Source organism: Hypanus sabinus, chromosome 7, assembly GCF_030144855.1.
Source record: "Hypanus sabinus isolate sHypSab1 chromosome 7, sHypSab1.hap1, whole genome shotgun sequence".
Lineage (NCBI taxonomy): Eukaryota > Metazoa > Chordata > Chondrichthyes > Myliobatiformes > Dasyatidae > Hypanus > Hypanus sabinus.
The window spans coordinates 19,196,941-19,209,057 of record NC_082712.1 but is presented as its reverse complement, the minus strand read 5'-3'; the positions used below and the strand labels follow the sequence as shown (position 1 = coordinate 19,209,057).

The 12,117-nt window shown below is 43.0% G+C and overlaps 1 protein-coding gene across 1 annotated transcript in view; it reads right to left on the bottom strand.

Annotated features, from left to right (window-relative positions):
- Positions 1-12,117, bottom strand: part of galntl6 (polypeptide N-acetylgalactosaminyltransferase like 6) — a 784,854-nt gene that overhangs the window by 151,306 nt on the left and 621,431 nt on the right. The window contains exon 6 of the mRNA XM_059974280.1: positions 7,193-7,376. Coding sequence (XP_059830263.1) covers positions 7,193-7,376 — 184 coding nt within the window. The remainder of the gene's footprint in view (positions 1-7,192; positions 7,377-12,117) is intronic.

Sequence of the window (12,117 nt, the reverse complement as noted above, 5' to 3'; positions counted from 1 at the left end):
GCCAGCAGTGATGATGTTCAAATTTCAGAAACTTGACTAATTGGGTTATAGCTTGCACCCACCATTGTAATAGAAAATTGGATTTACTGTTAGACTTGTGGATAATCATTTTAGTCTGTAATCAGGACCTATTCTGCTACTTAATTGAGTCTTCCTGTAGCCATCATTCTGTTATCAAAATGTAGTTTTACTGGTAACCTCATCAACTGAGAATGTAAAAGCTCTATCAAATTCATCTGCAGGTAGATCAGCTGTGACTGGTCTGGCGTACACAAGTTTTTAATGATCATCTATTATTTTGAACACCAGCCCTTTCAATTTGTTCCTACACCTCTGGTCATTACGAGTTTTGATACTGGTTTATTTTTGTCACATGTACCGAGATACAATGAAAAACTTGTTTTGCACACTGTTTGTACAAATCAAATCATTACACAGAGCACTGAGCTAGAATAATGTAAAACAATAACAGCTCAGAAAAAAGTGAAAATACTCCTGAAAAAGTGGAGTGCAGGTAAATGATAAAGTGCAAAGTCATAAGAGGTAGAGTTTGAGGACAAGAGATCCATTACTTAATTAAGTCTTCCTGTAGCTACCATTCTGTTATCAAGCTGTGGTTTTACTGGTAATCTCGTCAAATGAGAATGGAAAAGCTCTTCCAAATTCAGCTTTTAAGATGGCTTAAGATGACGCTGGTGAACTTCAGCGACTTCTGGCTAACAAAACAAGGAGAACAACTAAATACTTTGTTAACCACACTTTTCCTGGCCGCCATTCATTGTGAGTAAAAGTCTACAACTTCCCTTTGGACTTGAAGGCGAGTCGATCCGGCAGGACTGAGGCGAGGTGAGGCGGCAAGCCTGTCGCTGTGAGTGAGGAGGAGGACCCGAGGTTCAGTTACTTTAAGTGCCGTGATAAAGGCTGGATTGTGGCGGTGAAGTTCAGGCACCAGAACCTATTGAGGCAATTGAACCTGATGTTTGGATGTCAGTTTAGACGCCGGGCCTGATTGAAAAGGTCAGGGTGTCTGGTCCCGAGGCAAATGACGGGCCAGTTCAGACTGCTGCTCCATGAGGTTTACTTGGTTCTACGCAGAACTATGATGAACTATGGGACCCTTTTGTGGACTTCAGTCCAGAATGCTATTTGCTTGCAGTTTTTAAAATCTGCACATTAGGTGTTGGATGGTCTCTTTTTACTGTATATGGGTTCTTTTGGGTTTCTTTGTTTCGTGGCTGAGTGAAAGGAGATGAACCCCCCCAATACTCCCCCCACTCACTATACTCAACAGTGTTGTGTCTGCTGTGGAGACCTTCAGATTTCTGGCTGTCACAGTCTCCCAGGACCTGAAGTGGACACCCAACGCGGACACTCTTATCAAAAAGGCTCAGCAGAGGTTGTATTTCCTACGTCAACTCAGGAAGTACAACCTGCCTCAGGAGCTGCTGATTCAATTCAATTCAGGAATAATCCAGTCTGTTCTCTGCTCGTCCATCACTGTCTGGTTTGGATCAGCTACCAAACAAGACAAGAATAGACTCCAAAGAATCGTCAGGGCTGCGGAAAGGATTATTGGTGTGAAGCTGCCCTCGATCCAGGACTTATATGCATCTAGAGTCAGGAAGCGAGCAAGCAGCATTATTGTAGACCCATCACACTCTGGACGTCACCTGTTCCAACTCCTTCCTTCTGGTAGGTGCTTTAGATCACTGTGTGCCAGGACAAATAGTTACAAGAACAGTTTCTTTCCGTATGCCATCAGTCTTATGAACACTTGAATTTTAGTTTATTATAAATCAAGTCCACCTGTACATTCAATGAGGTGGACCTCATTGTATATAGTTTATGATTATTTGCACTATTGTTTTGTTTGTTTTTAATTCTGTACAGAGAGAGCTCAGGGAAACCGGCAACAAATTCCCTGTATGTGTCCTCATACTTGGCGATAATAAAGGATTCTGGTTCTGATTCTGAATCTCAGGGCTGTATAAAGTATACATACTTTGATGATAAATATACTTTGAACTCTGAAATTGATGCTCACATAGATCAGCTTTGACGGGTCTCCTGGTGCGCACCAGTTTTAAAAAATAAATCACCTGTTATTTCAAACATCATCTCTGTGTATCCTTTGGTTTTACAGTGATCAAAGGTAATATCAATTTATGTAACCCAGTCACTGAGGTTCCCTCAGGTTCCCTCCTGTGGTCGGATGTGATATCTCTCAGGGGTGAGCAATCGCCAGCTATGCGAATGGCTGCACACTGTGACTTAGGAGCCAGGCTAGAGTGCCGAAAGATTAGTCCTGTGGCCTAGCCAAACTCAAAGCATGGTAGCTTAGTAACTGGGTCACATGGTAACATAGTGACTTGAAGTTCAATGTCCAGTTGTCACCATGTACAACCCTGAGATTCATTTTCTTGAGAGCATGCTCAATAGCCCACTTAGCCACTTGGCATTGTACTTTACTCTAAATAACCCCCCGAAATGGCTAAGGAAGCACCCAAGTCAAGGGGCAATTGAAGATCAGCAACAAATGCAGGTTTTAGAAACATCTGCCTGGTGCAAAATAAATCCTGTAAACAAGATGACTATTCCTGCCATAAACTCAGATCCTACAATAGCAGTTTTTGGAATGAATGAATATAGATAATTCATCAATTATAGTCATAGAGTAATACTAGAGAAACAAACCCATTGGTCCAAATCCTCCTTGCCAACCAAATGACCATCTAGACTAGTACTATTTGCCCACATTTGGCTCATATCCCTTACCAGTCCAAATGTTGTTTATTTTTTATTTCTTTAGAGATACAGTGTGGAACAGGCCCTTCTGGCTCCAGGAGCCACATTGCCCAGTGACCCACCTACTTAACCCTAGCCTAATCACAGGACAATTTACAATGGCCAATTAATCTCTTAACTGGTACGTCTTTGGAATGTGGGAAAAATCCACATGGCGCACGGGGAGAGAATATGAACTCACAGATGCCTCTGGAATTGAACTCCGGACTCCCGAGCTGTAATGGCACACGCTCCCATGGTGTCCATTGTTATTGTACCTGCCTCAATCACTCTCTCTGTAACTCCTTCAACGTACACACCGACCTCTGTGTGAACGTGTTGCCTCCTTGGGAAGAGTGAGGCAAAAATGTACAGGGGAAGGCAGGACGGGGGGAGTGAGGCTGAAAATATTGAGAGAGAAGAGAGAGGAAGGTTGTTCAAGGATGAAAGAAGATGGAGAGGCCTCTTTCCCCTCTCTCCTTTAATTTATGCTCTCTACCTCTATAGTCTTTTTCCTTGTGAAAAGTACTGTGTCCGTAAACGCTTTGGCCTACACGTGACTCTTAAGCACTTAGCACAGTGGTTGACTCAAAATTACCTTTAGAAATGGTGAAAGAAGCACTGAAGTCAAAGGGCAATTGAAGATCGGCAATAAATCCAGGTTTTGCGAGCGAAATGAATTGTAAAACACTGGCCTTCACAGGCTAGAATGAGTGCTGCCAGAGAAACTGGTGGAAGCATGGACGGTAAGAACCGTCTGGACAGCTACAGAGTTATGGAGCAACACAGCACGGACCCAGGCCCTTTGGCCCAACAAATCCCTGCTGACCATGGTGCCCTCCAGTTTCCTGCATCCCTCTCAGCCTGCCTGCTCTGTGGCACTTTGTACTTCCTAAAGGAGGTTGGGGGATAATGGAGGACAATGAGATAATAGTGTGTGGCCACAGAAATCCTGTGCAATGATCAGAGTCACTTCACTCAGAAACAGCCAGTCTCTTCTTGTCAAACATAAAGGCCTGAAATTGGAACTCATGGAGAGAAGGGATCGTGAAGTTCAAGGGAGTTCACTCCGCCTGGGGACGGCTAACATGTGTTAGATTCTCACTAGCATGTGCTACTAGGCTAAGTGGGACAAGGCAGTGACAGATTTTGTGTGCTAACCTGCCTCCACGTGTCAAAGTGATCCCTAGACCAGTGGAATGAATGCGCGACTGCACATAATCACTCCTATTGTTCTTGAGAACCCAGCCACAGCAACTTCCTTCTCCTCCACAGACTACACTTCAGACAGAGCAGAGGGGTGGGGTGGATAGGAGGCAGAGGAAGAGAAAGAGGGACCAGTAGATGCAGAGGGAGGGAGGAGGAGATGAGGATCGGGAAGAGGGAGGGAGAAGATGAGGATTGGGGAGAAGGGGGAGAAGTTGTGGATTAAGAGAGGGAGGAAAGAGATAAGGGGTAAGTGTGAGAGGAAATGGGAAGGATGAGACAAACATACAAGGGGAGGAGGGAAGAGGCAAACATAAGGCTGAAAATAGTGAGAAAGAGGCTGAAAGATGATGGAGAAGTGGCTGAGGGAGGACAGAAGGAAGGAGGTAGGAGGTAAAGAGAAGGGTGGAGGGCAGATGAAAGGATGAGAAAAACAAAGAAGAGGGAATGGGAAGGAAGAAGGGAGGAGGGTGATAGGAGGAATGTGAAGGGGAGGAAAGGAAGGCAAGGAAAGGGAGCTAGGAGAGAAAGAAAGGTGTCCTGCTGGGAACATAGAACAGTACAGATCCTTCTGCTCATGATGCTGTGCCAACAGAATGAGAAAAAGGAGGTAGGGAGGAAGATTGAGAAGAAGGGAAGGGGAGGAAGATGAGAAAGAAGGACGAAAGAGAGAGGAATCGCAGAAAAATGGAGACAGATGTTAAGATGAGGTGAGAAGAGAAAATGAACAAAGAGAGGGAGAGCGAAGGGACAGGAGAAGGTGGAACCGCAAAGGGGGATTACTTGGAGTAATGCAGGGGGAAGAGGGATTGAAGAAACTGAAGGTGGTGGATACAAGCACATCAGGTTATTGCAGAGATGTACCTGGGGAAGGGGTTGGGCCTATGGATGAATGCTGCCCGGATTAGGGGGTATGCGCCATTCGAATGATAGAAAAGTGGACTAGTTAGTCAGCATGGACTCGTTGGGTTGAAGGGTGGGGGAAAATGGGGATTTGTTTTGCTGTTGTTGTTTTGTTGCTTGATACGCTGTCAAATACTGTCAGCGTGCTATGCTGGCGCCAGAATGTGTGGTGAAACTGGACGGCTGCTCCCAGTACATGCTTAAGTGTTTGTTGTTAATGCAAACAGCACACCTCACTCCATGTTTCAATGTACATGTGATGAATATATGAAGCTGAGTCTGGCAATTACAAATCAGCCAAACATCTCCAAATGGCTTGTAAGATTAAATAATGGCATTCAAGTTCATGGTCAGCATGACAGAATTGCGGGAGAGTCAGCAACTAAATTTATCAATGCCTGTACAAAGCCAAGGGAAGACATTCTATACAGAGGAAGCTGTGAATTGTAATAAATGACTTGAAAGAGCAGCGGGAAGCAGGTTCAGAACTAAATTCCTGAAAATATTTGGATGAATGTTTGAAAAGGAAAATCCTGCCAGATTAAGGTGCAGGAATCTTGTTACTGGCACTAATTATAGGCTTTTTCCATTGAGAGTAGGGGAGATTCAAACAAGAGGACATGATTTGAGAGTTAAGGGGCAAAAGTTTAGGGGTAACACGAGGGGGAACTTCCTTACTCAGAGAGTGGTAGCTGTGTGGAACGAGCTTCCAGTAGAAGTGGTAGAGGCAGGTTCGATTTTGTCATTTAAAAAAAACATTGGATAGGTATATGGACAGGAAAGGAATGGAGGGTTATGGGCTGAGTGCAGCCAGGTGGGACTAGGTGAGAGTAAGCGTTCGGCACAAACCAGAAGGGCCAAGATGGCCTGTTTCCATGCTGTAATTGTTATCTGGTTATAATTGTAAAGTTCGAAGTGTCAACACCTGCCTGCTTATGCTGTGGGGCTTTGTGCTTCCAAAAGTTCTAAGTAACTTTATTATGAAAATCCATATATGTCACCATATATTACCCTGAGATTCATTTTCTTGCAGGCATTCACAGTAGAACAAAGAGATATATTATAATCAATGAAAAACCACACACAAAGACTGACAAGAAATGGAGGGTGAGGGATAATGAAGGACAACGGAATAATTTGGGGTGCAGACAGGAATACTGTGTAACAATCAAATAGAGTCATATAGCATAGAACCAGGCTCTTCGGCCCATCAACTCTATATCAGCCACCTATGCTAATCCCTTTTGCCTGCATTAATTCCATCTCCCCCACACAAGCAGGTACAACAGTATTGCTCAGGAAGAACTTGGATAGGCACATGGATTGGTAGGGCTGAAGGGTGAGAGATTGGTGGGCCGAATGCAGTGGGTTGTGCACCGTGGTCAAAATGGACACTATCCACCCTGTGTTGCTCCATGGTCCTGTGACTAAGTGCCTATCCAGATGCTTCTTACCGTTCCCGTCTCCACCAGCTTCTCCGGCAGCTCAATCCAGATACCAGCTATAGCACATTAAACACACTTAGAATATACAGTACAGTACAGGCCCACCGGCCCACAATGTTATGTTGACCCTTTAACCTACTGTAAGGTCTAACACTTCTCTTCTACATAGCCCTCCATTTTCCCATCATCCTTGTCTCCACCTAAAAGTTTCTTAAATGCCCCAAATGAATCTGCCTCTACCATCAAGGCTGGCAGTGCATTCTATGCACCCACCACTCTCTGTGTAAAACCCTCCCTATGACATTCCCCCTATACTTCAATCACCTTAAAATTATGCCCCCTCATATTAGCCATTTCCACCCATGCAAGACAAAAAAACCCTCCTGGTTATGCATTCAGTTTATGCCTCTTACCATCCAGAACACCTCTATCAAATCACCTCATATCCTTCTCTCTAAAGAGAAAATCCCTGGCTCAGTCAAATGCCCTCTAATCCAGGCAGTATCTTGGTTAAGATTTAATCCTCTGATCCCTTTAAACTTTCCTCTCTCTGTAAATCTATGCCCTCTAATTTTAGAAACACTTTATCTTAAGTACGTTGCATGGGAGTTCCACCCATACTCCCCTGAGTTCTCTCTCTCTCCCTCCCTCTCTTTGTCTCTCTTTCACTCTGTTTCCCTGTCCCTGTCTCTCTCTCTCTCTCTCTCTTGCTCTTCCTCTCACCCTCACTCTGTATCTCTCCCTCTCTCTCCCTGTCTTCCTCTTTCTCTCTCTCTCTTGCCCCCTGTTTGTTGTAATTGCTGCCCCTCACCTTGTCTCTGATTGAGGACACTTCTTCAGTCTGCGCTACTTACTCGAAGGGCTCACTGGGATCGGCTGTCTGAAGTTCTGGCGGGATGGGGATGCGTTTGTAGTACATCTCCCAGTCAAAGGCGCCTCTCATGGCGTCTCCAGCCTGCATCTCGTAACCGAAGTGGTTGTGGTCAATAACGTCAATCATCGGGCAGACGATCGTCCTGCGGTTCTGTGCAATCTGGTCTGAGAAATGGAAAGGAAGGTCAGGATGTAAGTCAGCGATAAACAAACCTGTGGAAAGTGTAAATGTGTGTGATGGTGTACTTGATCATAATGTGTATTACAACACATGTGTGCAGTCTGGCGGAGTGTAGCAGCTCTTTTGTGAGCTGTACAAAGCAGATTCATTCCAAATGTTAGATATTCTGTTGTCTTTTTACTACCGCCATGTACTTACACTCAGGGGCCGCTACACTAGGTACACTTGCTCGTTAGCATAAATATCAAATCAGCCAATCATGTGGCAGCAACTCAATGCATAAAATCATGCAGATATAGTCAAGAGATTCAAATGTTGTCATTCAGATCCAATACCAGAATGATGAAGAAATGTGATGGAAGTGACTTTGACCATGGAATGATTGTTAGTGCCAGAAGGTATAGTTTGAGTATCTCAGATCTGATGATCTCCTGGGATTTTCACTTAAAATTGCCTAAATTTAAAAAAAGAATTGCTAACGACATTGAATGGCAACTCTGCTCCATGAATACATGATTAGTAGTTTGTTATCTGTGACAATAGAAGCCAATTTACTAATTAACATCCATAGAATCAAATATCTAACAATCTCAGAGTTAGCTTCAATGGTAATTTGTAATTCATGATGGATGCAAACTTTCGTTTATTTGCGATCACTTAATTATGTCAATCACTGTGAGCTCACTTCCTATGAAAATAAAAGTGTCTGAACTCTATGAACTGTTATAGAATTATTTTGGGTAAGAATATTCATTTTCATAATATTTCCCTTGGATACCTGACTGTTAAAGAGCCGGGTTCACATTCTGCTGTTCCACTGTGCTTTTTGATAACCTGAGTATCTTCCACCAGTGATAAATAGGTTTACTGTTGTCACATGTACCAAGGTACAGTGAAAAACCACTTAAGTACAGTATCATGCAAGTCTTTTCACACACACACACACACATATATATATAGTTAGGTTGTTTAAGACAGGTTGTCAACATAGAGTGCAGAGATAGTTGGTAAATCTTACTGGTGCGAAGAATGTTGGGAACGGTGAGGGTGGTGTGCCCACGGGAGGGGTGTGGGACAAGTGGCAGAGGAGTGCCAAGGGTGGGGGGGGGATGTGGTGGTGAGGATGCAGACACACCTGTCCTGAGACCTGGACAATGTCATTTGAATCCAAAAACTTGCTTTATTGATCATTACAGAATGTCTCTCCGGCGCTCCCCTCCCCTCCCCCTTCCTCCTTTCCTAACCATGATTCCCCTCTCCCTGCACCTTTCCCACTCTCAGTCCACAAGGGAGACTCAAACCAAAATCAGGTTTATCATCACTCACAAATGTCATGAAATTTGTTTGTTTTTTTTTGCGGCAGCGGTACAGTGCAATACATAAGGTTACTGCGGTACTGTGCAAAAATCTTAGACACTCTAGTTATATATATATGCAGTACTGTACACTGGGAAAACAATGACATAATGCAAAATAAAGTGTTACAGTTACAGAGAGAGTGCAGTGTAGGTGAAAGGTTATAATAAGGTAGATTATGAGGTCAAGACTCAACCTTATCATACAAGAGGTCTGCTCAATAACTTATAACAGAGGGATAGAAACTGTCCTTAAGTCTGGTGGTATGTGCTTTCAGGTTTTGTATCTTCTGTGTGATGGGAGAGAGGAGAAGAGAGAACGTCCAGGGTGGGAAGGGTCTTTGATTGTGCAGGCTGCTTTACTGAGGCAGTGGGAAGTGTAGACAGAATCCATGGAGTGGAGGCTGGTCTCTGTGATGTGCTGAGTTTCCTGGAGTCATGGACAAAGCAGTTGCCATTCCATGTTGTGATGTATCTGAATGGAATGCTTTCTGTGGTGCATCTATACAAACCAGTGAGGATCAGCAGTGACATGCCGAGTATGTAGTCCTAACAAAGAAAATCAAAAATAACTACAGGCGTTCCAAATCAGAAATAAGAACAAAGTACTTGTATCACTCGACAGGTCATGTAGCATCCACAGAAAAGGAAACAGAGTCAACGTTTCTTTGACGTAAACGTGAACTTTGTTCCTCCTTCCACAGATCACGCTGAGTGCTTCCAGTATCTTTCTGATTGTATTTGCAGCATTAACTTTCAGTATTTGAGAGCTGGAGTTTGAAAGGAAATAAAAGGGAAGCAAAATCAATGTGTGGTCCTGGATGAGTTACATCTGCACCGTCCATCTTCAGAACCAATCGTTGTTCCATTTTACTGTTGATTTTAAGAGCTGGGTTTACAGCAAAAAGAAGCAATTGATCAGAGTCTGCAATGAGTCACTGACATTAATAAATGAAACTGTACAGTCCAAGCCTTTGTGCCTTGAATATTTAATGCAAAGTAGCTTGGGAGAAATTTGATCTCAGCTGGTCACCTGATTCTTCAAAGAGTTTTCCAATATGGCTAAATTATCTTGGAGAGTTCTGTCAGATTCAGCCCTTTACCTCTTCTACCTATCAGCTCCCAGCTTCTTACACCATCACGCTTCCCTCACTGACCCAGTTCCCCTGTTATCTGGTTTTACCTAACACCTGCTAGTGTATACTCCCCGCCTTCTCATTCTGGCTTCATCTGCCTTCCTTTCCAGTCCCGATGAAGGGTCTCAGCCCAAAACATTGATTATTTATTCTTCCCCATAGATGCTGCCTGACCTGCTGAGTTCCTCCAGCATTTCCTGCCTCTGGAGAATCTCTGGCATTTCTTGATACTCCTCAGCTATCCTAAAATGAAACTGGGCTTGGCTCCAGCATTTGTATCTTTATATTCAAATCTCTCCATCACACAATGCAACATCCCCTCCATAGAATATGTCTCTATTCCTGCTGCCTTGTCATAATCCAGGACCTCTCCCACCCGATCATTCACTCTTCTTCCCTCTTATTGGCCAGAATATACAAAAGTACAAACTACCAAAGACAAGAACAGCTTCTTCCCCACTGTTATCAGACTTATGAATAGATCTCTCATATGCTAGAAGATGAACTCTTGATCTCCCAGTCTACCCTGTTGTGGCCCTTGCACTTTATTTGTTCACTTGCACTCTCTGTAACTGCAAAACTACACCCTGTGGCCATCTTAGGTACACCTGCTCACTAATGCAAATATCTAATCAGCCAATCATATGGCAGCAACTCAGCATGCATGCAGACACAGTCAAGAAGTTCTGTTGTTGTTCAGATCAAACATCAGAAGGGAGAAGAAATGTGAACTAAGTGACTTTGACTGTGGAATAATTGTTGATGCAAGATGGGGCGGTTTGAATATGTCAGGAACTGCTGATCTGGGATTTTTATGCACAGCAGTCTACAGAGTTTACAGAAAATGTTGGGAAAGATTAAAAGCAACCCACGAGCCGCAGCTCTGTGGGTGAAAATGCCTTGTTAATGAGACAGGTCAGAGGAGAATGGCCAGACTGGTTTAAGCTGACAGGAAAGCAACAGTAACTCTATTAACCATACATCATTAAAACAGAGGTGTGTAGAAGAGCATCTGGGAATGCACAACACATTAAACCTTGAACTGGATGGCTACTGTAGCAGAGGACCACAAATGTTCGATCTGTGGCTACTTGGTACAGTAGTTACCTAATAAAGTGGCCACTGAGTGTATATTCTGCATTCATCTTTTTTTCTACATTGACATAATTATGAATGGAAGGATTGGTTCGGATAGAAATCAAATTCCAATTCCAAAACAAGTATTTTCCAATGCAACTCAGCACCTGGGAAAATAATAAGCTGATAAGAATGTTGGTCAATAAGAATTTTGATCTTGTTTTGTCTGGTGGGATTGGAGCTCCTTTCCGGGAAATGCGCTAAGATGGTAGTGCGATATTAATACGCAGCAGCCTCTCTGGACTCTGGATTGGGGATAGCCAAATGTTATGTGGATTTTCTGGTGTAGTCTGTTTTGTCATGTGCTTTGTTGATATCATTCTGGAGGAACGTTGTCTCGTATTTTAACTGCATTGCATTTGTGGTTTCTAAATGACAATAAATTGAATCTGAACTGCCCTCAACACCCAACATCTCTCTGCTCCTTCAGTTTAGATGTCTAGCAGGAATGACAAGGGCGAAAGTATTGAGGCTAAGGGGGTGAGGGTTACTTAAAACGGTGTTTAGATCAGATGAAGACAAAAAGTTATAGGCTGAGGAAACAAGGGAGCAACTGATTCAAATGTAGAGAAATATAAAGATTCAATCAGCAAGTTATCAGAAAGACTTACAAATAAGTAAAAAAAAATTATAACAAATAAATTATTGATTGAGTAGGGCATATTCAGAATCAGAATCAGATTTATTATCATTGACATAATATGAAATTTGCAATGTGTAAAAATACTGTAAGTTACATGAAGAAATATATAAAAAGTAAGTACTACAAGAAATAAGGAAACTAGTGAGATAGTGTTTATGGGTTCATGGACCATTCAGAAATCTGATGGCAGAGGGGAAGAAGTTGTTTCTAAAATGTTGAGTGTGCGTCATCTAGCTCTTATAACACCTCCCTGATGGTTATAATGAGAAGTTCATTGATGCAATGGAATTGGGTTCAGAAGCCTTCTTTTGAAGATCTGATAAAAATCAAATCCAATATCTTGGTGAATCTCCTTTGCACATTCTCCAGAGCAATCATCTCCTTCCCGTAGCATGGTAATCTGGATTGCACACTGTTCTAAAAATGTGGTTTTACCAATGTTTTGTAAGGTTGC